Here is a 25,961-nt window from a genome sequence, read left to right on the forward strand (position 1 = left end):
GAAAGTGATCAGCCCTAAAATTATTGAAGCAGAAAGCAAAAAACAATCAATATTTACTTCTTTGAAATAGAAAAACTGATAAACCTTTAGTTACACCAACCAAAACAAATAATAGACAAATCAGTAAAATTAGAGATGAATATGGTAATATTGCAATATAAAGCACCGAACTCTAAAGGATCTGAAAATACAGAATCAAATAATGAGGGTAAGTACTTTTTATATTCATGTAAGAAAGTTTACAAGTAAACCTCAAAGGACTACAATTTAATGTAGTGGTGAAAACAAGCATCAATTTGTTCTTAGTAAGCCAATGTTTAGTGATTTAATTTTCCTCCCTGGATTTTACTGATATAAAGATTTATCTTGTCTTCAAAGTAAATATTTTGGATAAAAATAACTGAGTTTTCAATATAAAGATTTACCTTGTCTTCAAAGTAAATATTTTAGATAAAAATAACTGAGTTTTCAATTTTATAGGCTTCAACCTTCAAGGAAAAAAATTTAACCTTTATAGACCTTCAAGGGAAAAAAATTGAACCAAATATTTGGAAAATTTTTTTCTGACAATTTTCTACTAAGTACAATAATAAAAAATAAGAATATCTAAGTAAATAAAAATCGATACAAGTCTATAAACATAAAAACAAAATGCAATACAAGTTCTGTTGTCTCCAGTTGGTCTCCATGAGCATAGGGAATTAATATTCCAAGTATCAATTAAAATATTCTAAAGTTTATATAATAAATTATCAACAAAGAAAATCTTGAATCTAAATAAACAGATATTCCTGATACAAAACATCCAGGAAATCTGGAACACACCGAAAATTCTTACCCTAAGAATTACTGGAATAGAAGAAGGTGAAGAGTCCCAGCACCAAGGACCAGACAATTGTCTGTACATTTTGGCCATCCATTTACACATATACACCCCAATTTCACAGATTCTTACATATAATTCTTTGACTAAGACTTCTGGGTACCAGCTTTCCACTCTGTCTTCTACTTTTCTACAGAGTCCTCAACAAAAAAAAGTTTCTCTCCTAACCTTTTCATTTTCAACTGTTTATTATTTATTTACAAACTATTACACAGAAAAAGAACTAAGCTATGATGGAAAATAGTTTCTAAAATTTAGTCACAATTGTCCAAGTTTTTATTTTAAAACTTGGTGGGCCTTGCATCAACTTCTGAATTCTAGAAGATTTATAATCACTTCTCACTTATCTATCACCTACACTTTACTACTATAATAATAGTAAGAAATCTGGACCTTAGCTCCTCTGTCATTCTTCCTGAATCTCTTTTGATGATCTAAGTAGATGTCCCTCTAAGAACTAACAACATATTTTCTAATACTAAAAATAACTTAAATGCCTAATAAAAGGTGACTTTTATCTAATAATTCATTCAGAAAACCAAAAATTCATCTAAAATACTTTGTTTTGGAGAGTGTCAAATATAGCACTAACATTTGGGAAGCAACAGAATGTTATTTCTAAGAACCTTAAAACATTATGCCTGAATAACTAGAGAAAACCATTTGGTAAGACAGGTATCTATAGATTTGATTTAATACTATTTTAAAGCTGGGCTTGTGGATCTAATGTTTTTAAAGGTTACAGAAGGGAAAAACACTTGAATGGTTCTTGAGGTCTATAATCCCAGAACTTTGGAGAGATGGTCAGAACTTCTATTAAGCTCAAGTTCAGCCCACACACAGTGAGATCTTGACTTTGAGAAACAAAAGAGAATGCCCTTTCCTCCTTGCCATACATTCTATATTACAATAAGATCTAACTTAAATTTTACATGCTTTTCCAATCCTACTATACAGTTATGTCTCATAAATATCAGCCTAGAAAAAAGCAAAATAAATTCAGTAAGTAAGGAATCACAATCATAATTAAAAGGGATTTAGAGTCATAATTTGTGTATGTGTTTTCTGTTTACAGACCACAGTGGCTTTATAAAATACTGCATCAGCTTATTGGAAAATACTTTCCTTGATGGTTATTTTATTTCAAAACTACTCCAACTAATATATGTTTGGCTGTATTTTTAAAAGTACAATCTCTAGACCTTTGATATTTTTAGAAGAATTTACAAACAAAAGAAGCCATTTTATGTCAATTTGAAATACACCTAACAATATAAGGTGTTAAAAATCACTTGAGTTTGAAATCATAGTATCTTTTATTCTATCTGAATAATTTCTAAAATTGACTTCTATCATGCTAATGAAACTAAAGCAAACACATATTTTGATGTAATAATCAGCAAAATGCTATTCTGATTTCCATAGTACAAAAATTTAGTAAGTCTCATTTAATGACAGTGAAAATTCATTTTAGTCATATACCTACAGCAGAAAATTCATAAAATTTTCAACTAAATGTTTTTAATGATCACATTGGTGCTTGCTTTTAAAAATAAAAGACTTTTATGGCTGAAATAACCAAAGACTGATTTTTTCCCTATATCTTTTAAAAACAACTTTTCAAAGTGACTATTCAAATAATAGTGATAAAAGTTCCAATAAGTAGTATTTAAGGCAGGACTGTCTGGGGTAACTGTAATATTTGGGTTATCTTGCATAAAAACTAACAAAGCAGACAATAGATTTATTTCAGCAGACATTAGTTATAATATAAACGTAATTCCTACCTTTAAGAATACTCCAGAAAAACAAGCTGTTGCTGTATTTACCATTAAGGTGACTTAGGTTCCACTTCATAGCCTTACTCCTTACCAGGACTGAAACTGAGTTTCTGGAGAAAAAGACTCAACAACAAAGCCCAAGTTGCCTGAGCAAGCCTGAATTTCTAGCAAATGGGGATGGAGCTATTTGCCTTGTTGATTTAAGGAAGGGGAGTGAAAGGAATGGAAAAGAGAGCTGGTAATATAATTTATATATTGTCTGTGAGCTGCTGAGAAAGGGATCATCAGTCACCTGCTCGAACTCCCTTCATTTTTGCATTCAGAGAAGGATCAAAGGTAACCCTGGGTCAGAGAATTTGGAAGGAAATGAAAAGATATACAAATATACTAATCCATTGTGTCTACACAATGAAAGAAAGTTATCCCTGCTTAACCACATGTTCCTTTAACCAAGACATTTTTAATAGCCTTTATGAGAACTCCAATATATCAGAACACAGAACAAAGTAAGATTTAAAAGTATAAGGCATGCATGTAATTACTTCAATATTTAGCTGGAATATTTAAATCAGAGAAGTCTTTTATTTATTGCAATCTATTTCTTTACATGATAGCTCTCTTCTTCACACAATCAGAATACTTGATCCATGTTATTCATATGAAACAAAAAATATCATGCTTCAAATTTCATACATTTTCAGTTAACCATTTAGATTGACAGTATCTCTAGCAAGATATACCTAACAAAAAGAATGTTTAATGTACTAAGTATATAAACCTATTCTGAATTACATCTCACATTAAGAGCAAAAAAACTAAATGATAATTTGGATGTTCAGAAGATGTCCAACAAGACTGACACTCTTTAAACTTTGTTTAAACATTATTCTTTGAGAATTTGAAACTTGCATAATCTATATTATGATCAAATCTGTCTTGAACTTTTTACTGCCTTCATTATATGCACATCAGCCATTCTCTGATCTGCCTAGAAAAAAAATCTACTTACTGCCAGTTTTAAACACATAGAGTCCTACAATAATGAAGTTGGTAAAGGCATGCTTTAAAAGGTATACAATCTTGAGCATGGTCTGGAATTAGACCACCAACACTTATATAGATGTGCAGCTCAGGATCCATGCAAGTCCCCAAACAACTGGGTCTGGGGCTGTCCCTGACTCTTGCTGCCTGTGAACCCTGTTCCCATAACTCAGCTGCCTTGTCTGGCCTCAGTGGGAGAGGATGTACCTAGTCCTGTAGTGACTTAAAGTGCTAGGGTGAGGTGATACCCAAGGGTGGTCTTGTCCTTCTCAGAGGAGAAGGGAAAGAGGGGATAGGAGAACAGCTTGGGGGGCATGCACTGGGACTGATACTGGGATGTAAAATGAATGAATGAATAAATGAAGTATACAAATCTTAATTTTGACATTTAAGGAGGTAAAGCATAAGTTGTAGAACATAGACACTCCTCTGAACAAAGAAAATAGCAGCCATAATTTCTAACTTTTTGCTGAGGGGGATAATGAAAAAGGAGCAGAGAATAAAGCTGTTTCTTATTTGGAAATTAAAAATGAGAAATACTTCCTGAGAGACAAACTTTGAACACTTAAGGAGAAAAATGCTAAATGCTACTTTTCCAAAATAAGAAAAGACTACATAGAAGAATGAGCTATACATTTTTAGAAGTTCAAATTTAGATATCAAAATCAATTCTCTTTGGTTTTTAATTAAGAAAAAACAGAATGTATGCATTCTTGCATCAAAGCACATAATAAGTTTTAATAAACATAATAAGTTTTCAATGAAATAGCAATTAATTGAAAGACAATTAGGTTTTTCATTTTCATTATTCTTTTACTTTACCCTGAGGAACAGTGCATATGAAAAAGCAATGCACAGCTCCACCCTGCTGAGTCTAGGTTTGCTCCATCCTCCACTTTATCTTTTGGGTAGAAGGAATTACTCCAAACCCTAGAGAGCCTGTAATCTTAGGCTCAAATCATGTGGAAGTTTGCTTCCTGCTCTCTGAGATGGTCTACAATGTTACAATTAATTAAAGAATCATATTGGAAGACAACAACTTCACACAACTGAAGGCTATTATTACAATCAATAATATATTAGTAAATAGTAAAATAAAGAAATTGTTGCTTTAGGAATTATTTAAGTTCAAATTTCATTTACATAGTTTATGTTTAAAGTACTTAAGGACTGTTAACGCAAAGTACAAAGGTTCACAATAGAACTATTTGCTAAAATATTCTCATAATTTTACGAAAAATACTGATGAAAAAAATCTTTACTTTTGTTATTTTGTGTGTAGATTTTGCCTGCATGTATGCATGTGTATAATGTGTATGCCATGCATAGTGCCCTCAGCAGACAGAAGAGGTTGTTAGATTCCTAGGAAAGGAGTTTCAGGTGGTTGTGAGCTGATATGTAGGTGCTGGGAAAAAAAATCCAGGTCCTCTGGAAGAGGAGCCTGTGCTTTGACCAGTGAGCCATTTCTCCAGCCCCTTGGACAATATTTTTTAGGAGAATCTAATTTCTCTTAATGTATCAAATGACAAATGCTATGTCATCATTTGAGAAAAATATGCATTCATTTTTAAAAAGTAAGGGTCATTTCAGTTTTGATCCTAAAACACTGGAATATTCTGTGTTTGTTCTTTCCTGTATTAAATATTTGTAATGACTGGTAATGAACTCATGTAACATTCTGGAGACGTGAGAAGGATAATATGTGAAAAGTAAACAGTACTTTATATGGAATTGCTAAAATTCTACCAATATGGAAATAATGTAAAGAATACTTTATGTAGAAGATATAGGAATGTGAGACACAAGCTGAAAAAGAAAACAGTGAGATCAAATAAACTGTTAAAAGATAATCTACAATAAGCCCTGTTTTCACTTGTGTGATTGTCACCTCCAATTTGTTAAGCACACTAACGTATGTGCAACTCTTCTCTTTATAAACAAGATACTCTACATTGGCTGTGTTGTAAAAAAAATTGATTATGACATCAAAGATGGCTTGGAAAGAACATAGTGTCATACAGGAGACAGGAAAAGAAAATGTGGATAAATAAGGAAAAGGAACAAAACTCTCTAACCTTGCTAAGTCAAATTAAAACTTCATTATTTCTGATCATAAAAGTGTTCAGTTTTACAAAAAGAGAATTATTGCTATTATACAAATCAAGTCCCATTCATATCTCACTGTACTTCTCTAAAAACAGCAGCTATATTGTTTATTATTTGCCAAAGCTTTAAATGCTTTGGAAAAGCAATTGTTGATAAAACTGAAAAACATTTCAATTATATTTAAGAAATACTCAAAAACAATATAAATTTTTAATTAATGAAATATTATTAGCTTAGTATCCTTTATGTCTTTTGAAATTAGTTAACAATAAGGTCCTTAAATTATGAAACATTTAAGTCAATAAAATTTCTGTTGAAAAAAAAGATTATAATAATAATAACGCAAGTGACTGGGGAAAATGTTTTTATTGGAGGACATGGGTTAGAGCTATGCAATAAATGAAACAAATAAATTAGTAAAACAGAAGGAATATCAATGCCCAAAACATATGGAAACAAAAAAGTTTTATTATACTCTAGCAAATTATGATCTGAAAATATAATAATAAAGAAATTAAAAACATCTTCCCAAAGATTGGACAGCAGAGAGAAAAATAACTTTACCTATTTCTGAGGGTAATAAAAGTAAGTATGACTTCCTGAAAAAACCATTTGCCAGCTTCAAAACCATTCTCAACTTCAAGAAAAATTACTGTGTCAAATATGAAAGTATGTAAATATATGTACATAAAAGTACTTATAACATCTAATCTAGTACCATGAATATAAAAATTACTTCAGTATCTAACAACTTAGAAATCTGGTTAAGTCAGTTATGTACATCCATGATTGAATGCATGTAGAAGTAAATTGCAATTTGTGGGAAAATATTTCACACAGGAATATGTACTGTCCAGGTCATGATGGGATTGCACTTTGATAAAATCAAAAATATATTTAATATACTTAGTCTTCTGAACTTAAATTTAAGGCTAGTTTAACTTAAAACATGCTGAGAACTTTTATATAAGCTTATACCTGAATAACACCATTTAACTTTAACCAAAATCCTAATTTTAAATTTTTAATACTCACTATCATCACAAACAAACAAAAACAAACACCACAAAAACCAGAATCAGAGCCACTACTACAGAGCTGGGGATGTAGCTCAATATAAAAGAAAAAATGGTACTGAAGGATAGTAGCATTCTCAATGACACATTCCAATCTCACCTGATATCTTAAGCAAAAAATATCAGTTTACAGAGTAAAGTCAACATTTGTATCTTGGGATATCTCTATTCTACCTATACCCGTTTTGTACAGCAAATTTCTTTTTCTCTTGCAATAATCATATATTTTCTCTAAGGCTTTTCTTTACTCGATCACTATTCTCTACAGAATTTAAGTTACTTTCATATTTGTCCTTCATTTCTATTTTTGTCATTTTTTACAGGACTATGCCCCAGCCTATTTCTCTTCCACTGGAAGATAAATTTCCTGAAGGCAGATAATATGCCTTGGCTACCTTATCATATATAGATCTATATAATATCATATATAGATCTTCATCACAAAAACATTTACCAAAATTACCCATTACTACCTACTTGACAGATGAAGCAGCAAGGAACTGGTATGTATTACTCTAATGTAATGGGATGTGCTAAATCACAAAAGCATTCAATTACAAGAATAACATAGCTAAAAGTACTTTTCTATTCCCAACTTCCTCTGTATACCTTACCTACTAATTTAATCCTTTTCTTCAATGATGGAAGTAACATGTAGTGGGGTAAAGTTTAATTATGTTTAAATTTGACTCCAGCAGTAAGCTTGTATTAAACTCAAGGCCAGTTAATCTTAGCAATGATTACTTAGAGACATTTCTCTGAAAGAATGTACCTACATAATCATAGTATTAAATTTAGAAAAACTATTATAAACGATGAACATTATAATAACTGAACAGAAATCTATGAAAGCCTTTATGGAGTCAATATTTTTATTTATTTCATAGATTTTACTTGAGAACATCAAAGTATCAGTTTGCCTTTAAAATGTAAACAGAACCATGTAAAATATATTTTAATCCTTATTATGTTCAACCTTGCATTCTAAGCACTTACTCTATACTGAGCTATATCCCCAGAACTTATGTATACATTTCAACTCAATAATAATTACAAAGGTAATTTTTAAAATAACTATCTCATATACCCACTCAATGTTTTTAATAACACAGCTCCAGCATTCGAAATATGACTTCTGGCTTTCCCCATATTCTTAGTGTGAACTGGGACATAATATTCATGGTAAACAGGAAGACCAATAGTCCCAACTAACCCGGACCCCCAAGATCTCTCAGACACTGAGCCACCAACCAGGCAGCATACACCAGCTGATACACAGCAGAGAAATGCCTGATCTGGCCTCAGTGAGAGAAGACACATCTGACCCTCAAGAGACTTGAGGACCCCAGGAACGGGGAAGCCTGGTGAGGCAGGGTGGGGTGGGGTGGGGTGGAGGGTGTGGGGACATCCTCTTGAATACTGGGGTGGGGATAAATGGGATGAGGAACTGTTGCATGGTAGACCAGGAGCAGGATAAAGACTAGACTGTAAAAAAAAGAAGATTAAAGGTAAGATTTTAAAAGAGATTCCTGGGGAACTCTCTAAAATTCTAATTATCCTAATTTGAATCTTCCTTTTTCTCTACTACCTACACTAAAGAATTGTATTACCAGTCTGTCATTCCAATTTGACATCAAGTTCTAATACCATCACTATTAAACACAATATCATTAAATCAGATCTAAAATAACAGAACATGTAATTGAGTATTAGCGTACCAATTTTTCCTGGTGGCTGCAATACATCTCCTGTGAGGCGACACCATCCAACTGGAAAGATATCTCGGGAGTCATAGCTGCACCAATAATCAAATTTTCCACTCCATCCATCAAAATTAATATGAATTTCATCTCCATAGACAGCTCCAATTGTGGCAGGACAGATCATAAATGGATTTTTTCTATCGACAGCTTCAATCTTCATCCCAACTACAAAATTATTTTGGGGTGGACGTGGTGGTTCCTAAAAATACATACAAGTGATCAACAAGACATTTGTTTTTCCACACAGGGCTTTTCTGTATAGCCCTGGCCATCGTGGAACTCACTCTGAACACACGACTGTTCTCAAAATCAGAGATCCACCTTCCTCTCCCTCTACAGTGCTCAGATTAATGGACTCGCAAAGAACTGTTTCTTTATTTATTCGGCCATTTTTAGGCCAGTCGTCATGGCACACACCTTTAATTCAATTTTAAATGAATGCCTTGAGTTTGAGGCTAGCCTGGTCTACAGAGTGAGTGCAAAGACTTATTTTTAAAACATAACCAAGATTGACAACTCTCAGCCAAGTTAACCAAAAGATAGAAGGTACAGAGGATTCATTAGGGAATATTTTGAAAACATATATCCCAATAAATTTGAAAACATGTATGAAAGAGTAAGTTTCTAGATGTTTATCAACCAAAATTGGACCAAAAAGACATCTTAAGACAGCAATGCACATATAATTTGCAATGAGACGAAAGTAGTAATGGCATCCCTAGCACTTTAAGAAAAGCAAAAGCCTAGATGAATTCATTGCTGAAATACACTGGTATTTGAAGACCTAATACTAATGCTTCTCATATTTCATAAAATAGAAAGGGATCAAGCACAGCCAAGCTCATTTTACAAAGCTAGTATTACCCTGATATAAAAGCGAGATAAAGGTGAACAAAAAGAAATTTCCTCAATTAACATAGATGCAGAAATTTTCAACAAAATACTTCAAACCCAGATTAAGAAATACAAGAAATACATAGCATGATTGAGTTGGATTTGTATCAGCATTATAAGAAAGGTCAACATGGAACACTTTATAAATGTAAGAGTAACAAATAAAATCATGGACAAAGTTCACATTATCAACTCAACAGAAACAGAAAGGGCCTTTAATAATGTTTAATATCTCTTCATAAATAAGGTTTTAAACAAACTACAAAGAGAAGAAGCACAAACATAATAAGCCATACTCAACACTACAGTTACTGTTTTGAGGAGAGCAATGAACACAGTCCTTCTAAAATCACGAATGAGATATACAAGTACTCTCTTTACTCTCTACTGCAGTGACTGATGCTTAGCCAGAGCAGTGAGAAAAAAAGAGAGAAATACAAATAGGAAGGGAAACAGTCAAATAATCCTTATTTCAAGTAAGATATTAGTAAAAGATCCTAAGCACTCCTCCATAAAACTCTTAGATCTGATACACACTACCAGAGAAATAGTAAAATTCACCATCAATATAGAAAAATAAGTACTTTTAAGGCAAAGCTACAATAATAAGCATGCTGAAAACAATCAGAAAAATACCCATTTAGGACAGCCTAAAACTGTCAGTCATAAACATAGTAAATGACTTAAAGACTAAACAAAACAAAACAAAAACACAAAACAAACACCAAACACACACTAAGGTAACTTGTCCTGACTAGTTTTATGTCAACTTGACACAAGCTAGAGTCCTCTGAGAGGAGAAAACTTCAGTTGAGAAAATGCCTCTATAAGATTGCCCTGGCCTTCCTTCCGGTCTGGGCCAGAGCACTGAGCAGACCTTGGGTGGCAGCTGTGCCTCCAACATCCAAGAACCCAGAGGAAGCAGGGATCCCAGGTGCTCGAACTCAGGCAGTATCTTAGGTAAGCAGACAGCAGGGCCCGCCCTAAACAGGGAGTAACTGGGAACCAAAAGGACCCAGGAAGTCACTCCCAGCCTGGAACACTGGTTCCTTCCGGTCTGGGCAAGAGCACTGAGCAGACCTTGGGTGGCAGCTCTGCCCCCAACATCCAAGAAACCAGAGGAAGCAGGGATCCCAAGTGCTCTAACTCAGACAGTATCTTAGGTAAGCAGACAGCAGGGCCTGCCCTAAACAGGGAGTAACTGGGAACCAAAAGGACCCAGGAAGTCACTCCCGGCCTGGAACACTGGTTCCTTCCAGTCTGGGAGAGAGCACTGAGCAGATCTTGGGTGGCAGCTCTGTCCCCTACCTCCAAGAACCCAGAGGAAGCAGGGATCCCAGGCGCTCTAATTTGGACAGTGTCTTAGAAACTAGTTCTCAGATCTGAGGCCTAGATCAGACCTCTGCCAGGTCTGCTGTTGTGTGGACCCCGGATTCCACCTGAGACATACTGGAAGTTCCACTCAATCCAGATCCACAGAGGAACAAATGAACTCAGAGTTTCAGACAACGTTTCCTGAGATATTCTAGAGGAGACACTGCACCCAGAACAGCAGACACCTAGCTGGACTACTACCTTGGAGGCACCATATCCTGAGGCATCCTAGAGGTACCACTATAATCAGTGCAGCTGGAAAAGATCACAGAGACATCTGGACCCCTAGGAGATCAGACACAAGCTAAATAACTAGAAAGACAGGCTTCAGTCAGAGATAGCAAGTACAGGCAGCACTAGAGTTAACCAGATGGCAAAAGGCAAGAGCAAGAATGTAAGCAACAGAAACCAAAGTTACATGGCATCATCAGAACCCAGCTCCCCCATCAGAGCAAGCCCTGAACACCCCATCACACCAGAAAAGCAGGAATCAGAATTAAAATCACTTCTCATGATGATGATAGAGGGCTTTAAAGAAGACATAAATAACACTCTCAAAGAACTTAAGGAGAGCACTGGTAGACAGATAGAAATCCTTAAAGAGGAAACACAAAAATCCCTTAAGGAATTTCAAGAAAATGCAACCAAACAGGAAAAGGAATTAAACAGAACCATGCAGGATCTAAAAATGGAAGTAGAAACAATAAAGAAATCACAAAGGGACAATACCCTGGAGATAGAAAACCTAAAAAAATGATCAGGAGTCATAGACACAAGTATCACCAACAGAATACAAGAGATGGAAGAGAGAATCTCATGTGCAGAAGATACCATGGAAAACATTGACACAACTGTCAAAGAAAATGCAAAATACAAAAAGCTACTAACCCAAAATATATAAGAAATCCAAGACACAATGAGAAGGCCAAACCTAAGGATAATAGGTATAGATGAGGGGGAAGACTCCCAACTTAAAGGACCAGAAAATATCCTCAACAAAATTATAGAGGAAAACTTCCCTAACCTAAAGAAAGAGGTGTCCATAAATATACAAGAAGCTTACAGAACTCCACATAGTTTAGACCAGAAAAGAAATACTTCCCGCCATATAATAGTCAAAACATCAAATGTACAAAACAAAGAAAAAATACTAAAAGCAGTAAGGGAAAAAGGCAAAGTAACATATAAAGGCAGACCTATAAGAATTACACCAGACTTCTCACCAGAGACCATAAAAGCCAGAAGATCCTGGACCGATATCATACAGACCCTAAGAGAACACAAATGCCAGCCCAGTCTACTATACCCAGCAAAACTGTCAATCATTATTGATGGAGAAACCAAAATATTCCATGACAAATCCAAATTTACACAGTATCTCAACACAAATCCAGCACTTCAAAGAATAATTGGTGGAAAACTCCAACACAAGGAGGGAAACTACAACCTAGAAAAAGCAAGAAAGTAATCTTCCAAAAACCCCAAAAGAAAAGAGTTACACAAACATATCTCCACGGATGTTAGCCCAGAAGCTTGGATTATCGAAGACTCAACCCACAGGCCACATGAAGCTCATGAAGAAGGAAGACCAAGAGGAGATGCCTCAGTTCTACTTAGAACGAGAAATAAAAATGCTCAAGGGAGCAAATAGGGAAACAAAACATGGAACAGAAACTGAAGGAGGGGCCATCAGGAGACCTTTCCACCTGGGTATTCACCCTATGTACAGCCACCTAATCTAAACACTATTGTGGATGGCTGGAAGTGCATAATGTGAGGAACATGATATAGCTGTCTCCTTAGAGGTCAGCCAAAGACTAAAACACTCAGAGGACAATGTTCACAATTAACCACTGATATGATCAGGGGTTTCCCAATGGAGAACTTAGTGAGAGGACTGAAGGAGCAGAAAGGGTTATTGACCCCAGGTGGAAAGCAACAATACCAAACAACCAGAGCCCCCCAGGGTCTAAACCACCAGCCTGGGAACACATAGGGAGGGACCCAAGACTCCAGAGGTATATGTAGAGGAGGATGGCCCTGTCAGACATAGGTGGGAGAGGAGTTTCTTGGTCCCATAAAAAAAATGAATGAAAAATGAATGAATGAACACACAGTGGGGGGGGGATGTGAGGGCGGGGAGGGGATAGTGAGGGGGTAGGTGTGGTCACTGCCTCATAGAAGCATAAGGAGGAGGATGGGATAGGTTTCTGGGTGGTGGGAGGAAGTAGGCTAAGGGGATAAAATCTGAAACGTAAATACTACAACCAATTTTAAGAAGCGGGGAAAAAAAAAAGTCTTCAGAACCAACATCTTTAAAAAAAAAATGTCAGCGCCCTAGGGGTGGAAATTTTTTTTTTCTTGATACTAAAACTTGTTCTGAGAATTGTATATTGCAGAATACACAGCCTTGGTGTATCTACTCATCAAGCATACTGAGCAGACCTGCCCAAACCTCTGATGTCCTGGAATTCCATCTGGATTCAGTGAAGACACAGCATCAGAGGATTATCAACTTACTCTCCCCCCAACCCCTCTTCTAAAATCTCAACGCCCTTAATCAGCTTGAAGAAGTTAAAGAAGAGTCAGCGCCCCTATTCCCTGAGCTTGGGGACTAATGTGGTTAATAATGGTCTGTCTTTCTAGGGACAAGTAGTGGTTTTGTTGGAACAGGGGGGATTAGCTAGGACTTACTGCATAGCCATAACCTACTGGTAGAAATCTGTATACTTATTATCAAGATGAATTTATAAATTCTTAAATGGAAAAAAAAATAAGATTGCCCTGACTTCTTAATTAGTGGCTGATATGGGGAATTCATTTTACTAAGGGATTGATGTGTGATGGCTCAGCTCATTGTGGGCTATGCTGTTCCTGAGGTGTAATGGGGTCTTAAATGGGTAACTAGTTAAAATGAGGACAGAGCATAATTCTAATATAACATTACTGTCCTTAAGCACAGGAAAGTAGGACAAGACACAAATAACACATATACAGGCTACATGAAAGCACAAGAACACAGTACCTACAGGCCAAAGAGAGTCATCAGAAGGAAGTCAAGACCACAACTTTATGTCAGACTATTAATCTCTAGAATTGATGGTTAAATAAACCTAGCCATCAACAGTGAAAATTTTAAAACACTGAAGAAAAAATCCGAGGATGATACGAGTAATGGACATGCATTCCTATGTGCACTCTTATGCACATGGAATGGTAGGACTGATATCACAAAAATGGTTATCCTACCAAAAACAATCTGCATATTCAATACAATATCTACCAATACTCTGACATGATTGTTTTTACAGAAACTGAAAAAACAATCCTAAAATCGGTATGAAAATCCAAAGACCCTGGAAGGCTAAAGAATCCTTAACAATTAAAGAACAACAAACCACTGCTGGATGTGTCTCTAGTCCTGATTTCAATTATACAATAGAGCCACAGCAGTAAAACCAGCATGGTACTGGGACAAAAACAGACACAGTGATCACTGAAAGAGCACTGAGGACCTAGGTTATAATTAAATGTACTTTCCGCTACATGATGTATTTCTGATGATGATGCCATACACTAGAGGTGTATGTATAGCTATTTAAACCAATTGTATTGAGAAATCTAGCTATCTACATGTAGAAGAATGAAATTTGATCATTCTCTTTCATCTTGCACACAAATCAATGCCAAATGAATAAAAAAAAACCTCAATGTTATAGCCAAAGCTCTGAAACTTCTAGAAGAGTGGAAATACATTTCAGTATATAGGCTGAGGAAAAAGAACTTTCTGAATAGGGCTCCAGTCATCCAGGAATAAAAACAACAATCAACAATTTTGACTTCATGAAATTAAAAGTCCTCTGTACTACAAAGGAAATTATCAATCAACTGCTCAATGTGTAGAGAATAAATGTTCTCAGAGAGCTCAGCCACAAATGTGATAACCATATCACATACCCCAACTACCACAAGGCTCAGAAACCATTTTAGAAGAAGGAGGTAGAGAAAGCTTCTAAGAGTCAAAGGTCAGAGAGAACCAGAACAAAACAGTATCTTTCTGGATGTGATGGGGCTGTTAAGACTAACAAACTCACATCAACTGTAGTTGGTATTCTGAAGCACATGGTGTCTCTTCGACCCTAAATTTCTGTTGAAATACAACCAACATGAATGCATTTGAAAACAAAGCTTTAATCTAGTTTGACTGGTGTGGTTTAATGAGTAAGATACCCATGTGCACACATATAGTGGAAGCCATGTAAGAGCACAAGAACCTGGTCAACTATAAACCAAGGTGAGCCTCAAAAGAGACCAGTCTTCAAGGCATCCTCATTCTTATTTTTCCAGTCTCCAAACTCCAAAGTGGAAAAGCTTTTTGATTATGGAAGACATTCCTCTTGGTTACAACAGCCCTAACAAACTCATTCAATAGTTGCCTGTAATTTTAAAAAGACTTATTCCTGTTTGAGAAAAGACAAAACTGGTTAAGCATTCCAACTTAAAACAATAAAATCATGTTTTCTAGAGGACAGAAATGTTTTGTAATGCTTTTCTTACCTTCTTAAAGAACACTGCAGGTGCCAGTTCAGATCCAGTTAGGACACGTAGTAAGAACATGGACCATGAAGAAGAACCCATTCTGCACCCTGTTTTATAAATCATATACCATTAAAAACCTGTGAAACTATGACAATGGAGAATAAATGGGTAACATGCACCAATCCTTTTCAGAGAATGACTTTCTAAGGACTTGAGTAAAAGAGGTAAATCTTCTTGTAGCTAGAGCCACCATTCTAATGTCTGGCACTAATATCAAAGTGGAACCAGAAACTTTCATTTTAGAGAAACCATTGGCAACAAGGGTTTGGCAACAAGCATTCTTATATTTGGGGCAGGCCATAATTATACAGGTAATGCACACTATAGCTCACGAGCCCTTTCATTCTATTTCTAACAACCATGCAAGCATGGACAAGGTTGCAAAAGGCTTCAAGCCCCCCTTTTCTCAGAGTCTCTCACTTCTGGCCTTCCAGAAAGACCATGTCTTTTGAGCTTTACAAATTTACATATATAAAATGCATCTTATTCTAAGTTTTAAAAGGAGAACAACTATGAACACATTCTAGTTAACACTATCCATGCTTAAGTATTTAAGGAAACTATATTAATATAAATGACTTCTCTGAGATACACAAGATCAGTGAACACATAAAAAACCAAGTATGGTAAAATGAGGTAGGGAGTTTATGGATACTCACTATAAAATTCTTTTACATTTGTGCATGTCTGAAACTTCTCATAAAATATTAGTAAAACAGACTTAGCTTCCTGTAACAACTTTTACATATACTAAACATAATCTTGAAATTTATAAGAGAATTTACCAAAAGAGGCTTGTTTAAAAATTTTACCAACTTATAACAGCATTAGGCATACTGTTTTCTGAAGCAATCATTTTCACTCAAAACCTGTCTGTCCCAAAGTCAGAACTGGAAAAGGGTTATATGCACTCTAAATGAATGCATTCACTAAAGTAGGGAAGCATGTGAGTCACTGTCAACAGAGCTATCAACAGGACAGCATATACAAAATGTTGAGAGAGACAAATCATCCTCAAATATTCTTTACAGAAACTCCCCCAAAATATAACTAGAAAACAAATGATAGTAGAAATGGATAGCATGTTTGTGACTCAATATTTATTGTCAAACCTGACCATCTGAGTTTATAGTTCTAGTTATGCTATCTAGAACCCACATGGTACAAGCAAAATGACCAATATGCCCATGTTGTACTCTGATCTTCACATGTTCTATGATATGTGGGCACACACACAATCAATAAATGTGAGAGAAATAAAAATGCAAAATATAAAAAATATGTAGTGGCATGTAACTATAATCTCAAAACTTGGGAAACTGAGGCAGGAGGATCAACAATTCAAGCCAACCTGAACTACAGCACTGAGATGCAAACAAAGAACAAGACAGGAAAAACAAACATACCACTGACCAATTTAAAACCAAGGATGTATGCGTCCATTAACCAATGAAGTGCTTTGCCACTAAGCTTCCCTGCATCTCCTTTAAAATTACTTTCAAAAAATTGTTTTTGGTAATAACAATTTAATATAGTACACTTTGTGAATGCTAAGTATGTGTTATTATCACGCTGCACCCTAGTGCTTAAACTACATCAGTTTTAATTAACAACATTTGAAAAGATATTAGAAAAGTACTTATTCACAGTAGTCTGTATTATTTGTTCTTGGGAAATATTTCACTAATAGGAAAAAATGTTCTGGGTTTTACATCAATTATTTCAGCATTGTAAAAAACATAAAAACCAGTATAAAAAATCCATTGAGAGTGCAAATTGACCAAATAAATGAATCACTTACTTTCTGCAAATCATTGAAATACTCCTCAATCATAAAATTTTTCCCAAAATATGTTATAACTGGTTTACTTTTAAAAACATAGCCCAAACTGAGCACTACATGTGCTTAAATTTAACCCTTACTAAAATGTCCCTTTTCTCATCCTTTTCAAAGCCTAACTGGTGTCTAATGGTTAGGACTCTCAATGAGTGAAAAATACTGGTTCTTGTACTCCTCTCATAACGTAGAATCTCACATTCTTCCTACCCTCCTCCTCTACCCAAAAGTGTTGAATGCCTCAATGGACAGTACCAGGCATACAACTCATAAAAATACAGGCTTCTTCTCTAGAAGAGTCTCTGAATTTACATGCATAAGAAAGCTTCTTTTGGTATTTTAAAATTGAAGATTAATATAACATCTGTTAAAAATGAGACCTTTCAGCATACTTGTGCAGTATGTATAAAAGTGAGATGGTGCTGAGTTCCTCTCCAATCATGTATCTTCTACAGGACCTCCCTGACCATCTACTTACAAGAAGGCCTGAGGGATTTTTTAAAGGACACTTAAAACCACCTCTAATAAATAGCTTACTAGTAAGACTATGTTATTTTAAGAACTGTTTATCCTTACCCAGTGGAGGCTGAAGCAAATCTCCTCCTTGTTCACATGTCCCAACAGGCTGTATGTCTGATGAATCCACAAGTCTCCAAAAATCATTCTTATTGTCACAACCATCCAGCCGTAGACGCAATCTGGCTCCAGTAATGCCAATGACCGAAGCAACACACACTGAATCAATATTGCGAGGGTCACGGGCTTCCAACTTCATACCAATTTGGAATTCATTAGTTGGTGGTATCTTAGACTATAAATAAATAACATAGTGTTAAATGCATAAAGTATAAGAAAAATATATGGTAAACTGTGATACCAGAATAGCTAGGTGACATTTTTAGGTACAGTCATAGTACAAGTTGAATGAGGTCAGGTTTTCAAGGCTCAAGGCCAAATCTCCCTTTTGACTGAAATGCAGCATAAAAACATTGGACATCACTACCCTCACTTACAGGCACATCCACAAAACCCAGTTATTGCTTATAAGATGCATCCTGAAAGATTTTTTTAAATAAGAACCTCATGAGGCAATTCCTCTTGAAAGGAGCAAACTAGAAGTCCTATCAAAGCCTATGATAATGTTAAACTCCTCTGCACATTGCAAACATCCCTACATACTTTTGACCATGATCCCACAGGTGCCTCCATCTACCTTGCACTCTAGATATTCTGTGCCATCTCTTGATGCTCATCTTATTTTGGCTGTTTTCTTTCTTCACATCCTAACAATCTTAAATAGCATCTGTTCCATGAGCCTTGTCAGTACAGGGTTATACTTCTTATAATTACTCGCCATTTCTGTCTTTCCCTCTACATGGGCAATTTAAAAATTACTGCAAAGAGATCATCTGGTAATCAGTGGCACAAACATAATCCCAATTTCCCTTCATACTATCAGAGCCGTATACCCACACAGACAGACACCCTTCTACAAGATAATCATGTATGTTACTGTATAAATTATCAAAAGAATTTTGGCATACCTGTCTGAAACATTCTGAAGGAGCACTTACAGACCCAGTCTCTTTCAAATACTTGTCCCAGTCAAAATGGTCTGGAAAAAAAACATACAAAATGGGGTAAGTTTGAAGTATGTAGTTTTTATCCTGAATAAAGTAAGATTTAGTCCACACCTAGACAAGTAGGGGTATGAGAGGCTTTGAAGGAAGTAAAGGGAATGAAAAAGTGATGCAATTACATTATAATCTTCAAAAATAAAAAAGGAAAAATATGTCCTATGAACCAGGTTTTAACTCCTCAATTTACATTCAATCATACTTTGAAATAAAAGCAACATCCTGATAATAATGGTCCTGAAAGAAATTATAACTCATATCCTCTGGATGAATTGTGGAGTAAAGCAGAATGAATTTGAAGGAAGGTGCCTGGGATGTGCAGCAGTAGTAGAGGCCCAGTGTTCAATACTCTACACTGCAAGAAAAAAATGGGGACACTAGAAACCTGGGACATTTTTCATAGACTAGAATATCTGTGCGTATGTGTTAAATATAAATTTGCTCAACAATTTTGTTTACATTGTCCACTCCCATAAACGTAAAGGTGCTTTGTTTTTTTATGGAGATGTAAAGGTGTTTTTAAAAACTTCTTAGAACCAGGGTAGTTCTTAATGCACTCTTAAATCTCCATCCATAGTGTGAAGAACACAGTGTTAAGACACAGCAGTATGCAACTGAACAGTGCAGTTACTGAAATAGAGTACTGTAGTGCTGTTACATCGTCTATATATTTTTGCTGTGCTCTTCCATGTAGTCTTCATGGAATACTACAATGCTATCAAAAAACAGTGCATTCTGCCTGGTATGAACACATTTGCTCAATTCACTGTCCTAGCGAGATTGTCAAGACACTAACAAACTGACTAGAAATGCTAAAAATATATATTTATATATGGTTTAATTTTCAGATAACAAAGTTTTTCTATATTTTTGTTAACGAGTATAAAATACGATTTACTCCTTCCTCATCCATAGGTGAATCTGGATTACTAGTTCTGATATGCAGTAGTACTTTCTTTATTCTCAGGCTCCAATATGTATGACTTCAATTATTTGCATTCAATTGCAGTCCAAAATATTACAAAGAAAACTTCAGAGATAATTTATAAGTTTTAAAGTGTACAGTTGTTCTAATTGGTAAGATGAAATCTCACACTCACATTCCATCCCACTCAAGAGACATACGCCATGAATGCAACCAGTCTGTTAATCACTTAGTCACAACTTTGTCATCAGACTGCCTGCTAAGTAAGTTATCAACCAGCCAGTGTTCAGATATTTTATCTTCCAACTTAACAATAGCCACAAAGTGCAAGTATAGTGGTGCAGGTAATTCAGATACAGGAGAGAGAAACCATAAATTGCTATTCTTTCTTTAAGTGGAAGGGTAACAACTCTCAACAATGAATGAAACACAGTAAGTTGAAGTTCCTGATATGTATGCTAACAGCTGCCAATCTTGTGCTGTGCCTTATTCACAAATCAAACACCACCACACATGTATATGTAATACACACATTAATATCCAGTTCCAAGCATCTACTGGGACAGAATCTTAGAATATAGCCAATATACCCCCAAAGGAAGGATTACCACATCCTTCAAAGGATAGCACAGATATGTGTGTGTGTGTACACATATACATATATATACGTATATATGTATATATACATATATATATACGTGTATATATATGCACAAAAATTGTTTGCCAATCAACTTTCTAGAAAATACAAATAAAAATTACTGTCAGTATCAGTAGATTTCTGTAATATAAATAATGATACCATGGCTGACTATAGGATACCAAACCTACATGCTTCCATGAAGCATGAAGTAAGGGGAAGATGTGAACAACTAGCTTCTCAACATCACTATTAGCCACACCTGTATGCAATAAAATAATATATTTTTGCTATGTGTACCTATGCAGTTGCACTACACATGCCAGGCATAAGACTATAAAATCTTTTAAATAAAAAACTTAGCCAATGATCTAAAATTCCAGTTTGATTCTGTTTCCACATGATGTGGAATACTACCACAGAGTTGAAAACATGTTGCTTCAGCAGCTGATATTGAATGGTCTCAAGAATTTGTTAAATAAGTGTGCAAATACATCTAAATGAACTACTGGTAGATCTTTAAATTGCTTAAAATAATTTCCTAAAATTAAAATGATGTTTTCAAGTATTTAAAATACTCTGTGCAATCTAGAATACAACATAATTCAACAAACTACTCAGGTTTTCCTCTATGCTAAACTAAACAATTCAAGTACTCAAAATCCTTTAGCTCTCACAAATCTAAAATATATGCCACTCAAATTATTGTATATATAAGAAAACTGCATGTAGAACTTAAGCATAATGCTAAAATTAACCTAAATCCTTAATATCATCAAATAATCAACAGTATCAATGCTTTTGAAGCTGAGTTCATTTTCTTAAGTGTGAATACTTAAATCTCAGGACTCAAAGTTCTCATATAGGAATGACTGATAAGTCTTTCAGGTTTTCATTAAGAAATTCTTCATGAAATATAAAAATTTTAGAGGAATATATACACTTATTTCTGTTTAAATTTTCTGCAGAAAACACAAACTTACATTAATGAAATAGTCCTATATTAAGAATTTGTAAGACAAAAAAATTGAAATGGCATGGGTCTTATTCTAGGGAAACCAAAATCTATTTATAAATACTATACCAAAGTAATACAGTCAATAAATTAAGCAAAATTAAAAGGCAATATTCAGAATCCAACATGTAATCAGAAGAAAAGTAGTAAGATATATAAAACTTGAACAAAGAATAAGGAAGCAAATGTGTGAAGAGTGAATTATGGGAAATGAAGCACGACAAAGTGTAAACCAGTATGACCTATTAATGAGTCAATAAGAAGCACACTTCTACCTACAGAAATACCAGATGAAACAATTATTCATTTATTCATATTATAGTTAAGAAAGGGGAGGGGGAGAGGGTAGATGTGGGATGGGGAGTTTGTGGAGGGGTAACTAGGAAGGAGGACATCATTTGAGGTGTAAAAGAATGGAGTGATTAATTAAAAAGAAAGAAAAAGAATTGTATTTATTCCATTTGTATTTCTAATTTTCAATAGTTTTAATTTTATTTTTTATTGGGGTGACCTGAAAATATGCTTTTCACATGCTAGTCAAGTTACGGTTAATGCTGAACTTACATCCCTGGTGCAGCAGATAATGATTCTTACCTTGGCTTTGTTAAAGACTACTGTATGACCTATTCAGTTACCTCCATGACTTTACAGTCTCCTTATTTATAAAATTAAGGTTGAAAATTCTAAACACATATCTCTAGTATAAATTTTTAAAAAATTTTGTATTTAGAGGTGAGAGAGAAGGCTCATCTGGTAAGAACTCTTACTGCTCTTGTAGATAACCTAAGTTTAGTTCCTGGTATCCAGGTTAGGCCTGAAACAACTCTAGGAGACCTGATGCCTTCTTTTGAGTTGCTGATAGAATATGTCTAAAGAGAACCCTTAGAAAGAATTTCTTCTTTCCAATATTTAATAAGAAATCATCTAGGAGGAAAACACTAGAAACAAAGGGTGACACTATTCAATAGGGAAAAGTATACAATTAAGCAAGTAGTTGCTTAATATTATTTTCTTTAAACATTTTTGAAACTTTGTTTCAAAAGTTCAATATATGGCAACACACTAGCTACAAATACCTAAAAAAAACCTTACCTTCATTTGCTGTTTGCCCCGTGGTATTTGCTTCTGCTATGTCTTCCTACAAAGAAAAACACATAAGTCCTTAGTTTAAGTACTATACATTTCTAAGAGGTTATAATAATAAAAATGATTTTCAGAGTCAGATGACTTTAATAGCTTCCCCCCCTGAATAAAAACAAGGGAGCTGTGAACTAGAAAAAGAGTTAAGAGTAGTAATTGGTAATGGAACTTGGGTAAGTATAGGGTTTCCTTTTAGGGGAAAATCAAAACTGAAAGACTAAATCAGAGTAGATGGTAGGTAGGCAGTCACTAATACTCAAATTGAGGCCTATATAAGAGCCCTAAGTAGAAAAATCATGAATGCAGTGAAAAATTCCATGAATCAAGTTTTCTAACGAAAATTGCTTGTTAGAAGCCAAGTAATTACTGTAGTCTAGACCTATAATCCCAATACTAGGAAGCTGTAGCAGGAGGATCTTGAAGTTTAAGTGATCATGGATAGTGGCTTGGTAACAAATAATTCCAATCCTAGTAACAACAGTGTGGATTGGAATAACCAACTCCAGAAACCACTCACTGGAAATCTCTATGCCTGTCTAAAGCACAAAGGCTTGTAACACGAGGGCCACACCTATATAGAGGAGTCATGAAACAAACTCTTTGTATCTCTTTCTATCTACTTATCCCTGTCTCACTGGATCTGTGTCTTTCTCCCTGTCTCTTTCTTTCCCCCTCTCCACCCTCCCCTCTTTCACACACATGCAAAGTGTAAATCTCTGTGTATTTCTCTTACACACACAAACAAAACCAGGCAAGCATGCAGTAAAATATGCAGGCACACTGGCCAAGAACAGACACACACACCCACAAATCCTCTATCCAAATGTAAAGAATACATTGCAAATTATTGAAGATGTGCCCTAATAACATACTGAAATGCTATGTGACATCTACAATTCAAACATTAAAAAAAACTATGACAATTATGTGCTGAACATGAGAACATAAATACAAAGAACCCTTTACAAATAACTGTCATTGGAAACTAACAGACTGGAAGCTGATCCAGCCAGGCCATCAATTACAACCTAAATATACTCCCCACTATAAAACTGATAATACGAAAATGAACCCTTAAAAACATGGAAATTTAAGAATAGGGACAAATATACAGAAATGCGTTGGTTAGAAGAGGAAAAATAGGAAGGAATAAGGATAAAAAAGAAGTATTAGAAAGCCTAGAAAAAACACAGGAGAACCCCTAAAGTTGCAGGAAAGGAAGAAGGGAGATTAGAAAGGCAAAAGCACATAAGGGTAGCAAGGGAGGAGCAGGAGAAAGTGAGTGGGGGAGGGGGACAAAAGGAGAGTGAGTGGTAAGAGATAAACAATGGGCACAGAAAAAGGAAATAAACATTACCAGGAGCCTCAGGGAAAAGGACAGAAGGGGAGAGAGAGAGAGAAAGACCTGGGCGGGAGGGGCAGAGCTCTGAAGGAGGCAGAGTGGAGGGAAGAGCTAAAAGGTGTGAAGACGCTGTAGGAGAGAGAGGAAGCAGGAAAGGACCATGGAGAGAGAGAAACCTGGGAAGGAAACCGCTCCCCACACTCCCAACAAGCAGCAACAACACTGAAAACGTACTCCGACTGGGAAGGACGGTCATAAACATCTCAAATACATGACAAACCTGACTTAGGAAAGCGCCCCACCACCACATCCCCTGGGTTGAGGGAGAAGTCAAGGAACTAGAAAGTTCCAGGGGCCCTCAAAGGGCAACACTGAAGTGAGAGGACGAAACGCCTGAGGAGACACGGAGGTGCGGGGCCGAATCCCTAGAAACATTCTACTCACTGCCATGGTGAGCAGAGGGATCCACTGGGCCGAACCCCACACTTGGAATCGAAGGAGGAGACCCTCAACTCGGAGAATGTCCACAAGCCAGGCGCGAAAGCCCTGTTAAGGCCTCAGCACCTCGGCGCCACAGCCTCTGGCCCAACGGCCCAAGCTGCCAATCACACAACAGGGATTTCTGGGAACCGGAAGTGAGCTACCTCCTCTACCGCCCCCTATAGGCGGGTCTTAAAAGGAGCCTGCTGCCCAAGGAAAGGAAACCAGATGTAGGATTTGCAGGAAGTCAGCTCCAGCTTGCCAAGTACATAGACAACCAGTGATGTTGGACTCCTAAAAGGCCAACACAGACTAAACTTTCAGGTCACAGAGTTACTAGAGAAACTTACACACAATTGATAACTAAGGGTTAGTTGAAATGCACAGAACTCCCTTTTAACATAGAGTGAACAGAAAAATATTTCCTTATTGCTTCTCTCGTGACTGTTCGATTGCAAACACTCGACTTGCAAAATGGACAAGAGGAAAATATTTAACAAGGTCAAAGACCTGGGAAGGGAAGATGCTAAAACAGAAAAACTGAGAATTGGGGAGAGGAAGGGAAAAAACTGGTCCTTTAGTTACAAATGTGTCATGGTGAAGTGGGTGAGAACTTGATAAGAGTTATGGAAAGACATGAGATCAGTCTAGATCAGGCCTATTGGCCTGGAGCAATGGGGGAAAGAGTGTGGGAATGTGGAAATGTCTGGGGAAGGGTTGAGAATGGGTAAAAAGTAAAGTTAAAAGAGTCTGGTAGAAAATACACACAAAAGGAAGAAAAAGGTTTGGAAGGGGAATGAGTTCCAGAAGACCAGAAAAGGGTGGACAACAGGGAAAGGGATGTCAATGGGAGAAATAGAAATGGTTTGAAATTGCACATCTGGCCCTGATGACTGAGCAAGATTCAATCCCAGTAAGTCTGAAGCAAAAATAGGACCCTCTGTGAGTTCTAGACAACTCTGGTTAGATACAGTCCTTTTCTCAAGATAAACAATTATCAATGATCAGGATGATAGCTATGACAAAATCTACCACCACCACAAAAACAACGAATAAAAAACAATACTGGGAAACTAATCTAGTCTGGAAAAAGAAATGGGTTTAGAAATAAGGACCATACTCTTGTAATTGAGAAAATGGTTTAGAATGTTTTAAATGGGAAGATAAAATTACAGTAATAATTGTGGGGAAAGGATATAGTCAGAAAAGACAAAGGGCAAGCACTTGAAATGGGGACAAAGACATAACCCTTACAGGGGAAAGGAGGAATAGGCAGAGGATATGGAAAAAGAGACAGAAAGAAGGACTAAACAGAAGAAACAGAAGAGGCAGCTGCACAGGCCCAAATCACAGGTGTGGGACAAGGCAAATTTCAAAATAAATAGGAGGGGAACAAAGAATAGGAATGGAAGGAAAGATATTGTGGAG

At 35.8% G+C, this 25,961-nt stretch overlaps 1 protein-coding gene across 1 annotated transcript in view; it reads right to left on the reverse strand.

Moving 5' to 3' along the window:
• The window catches only part of LOC117694412 (sex comb on midleg-like protein 2), a 77,680-nt gene extending 54,975 nt beyond the window's left edge, over positions 1-22,705 (reverse strand). Inside the window, exons 1-5 of the mRNA XM_076918583.1 lie at positions 22,664-22,705; positions 18,899-18,969; positions 17,931-18,165; positions 15,476-15,564; positions 8,606-8,849 (exon numbers count right to left, since the gene is read on the reverse strand). Of these exons, the coding sequence (XP_076774698.1) occupies positions 8,606-8,849; positions 15,476-15,564; positions 17,931-18,129 (532 nt within the window). The 5' untranslated portion in view covers positions 18,130-18,165; positions 18,899-18,969; positions 22,664-22,705. The remainder of the gene's footprint in view (positions 1-8,605; positions 8,850-15,475; positions 15,565-17,930; positions 18,166-18,898; positions 18,970-22,663) is intronic.
• Positions 22,706-25,961: the final 3,256 nt, after the last annotated feature.

This window comes from Arvicanthis niloticus, chromosome X, assembly GCF_011762505.2.
Source record: "Arvicanthis niloticus isolate mArvNil1 chromosome X, mArvNil1.pat.X, whole genome shotgun sequence".
Classification (NCBI taxonomy): domain Eukaryota; kingdom Metazoa; phylum Chordata; class Mammalia; order Rodentia; family Muridae; genus Arvicanthis; species Arvicanthis niloticus.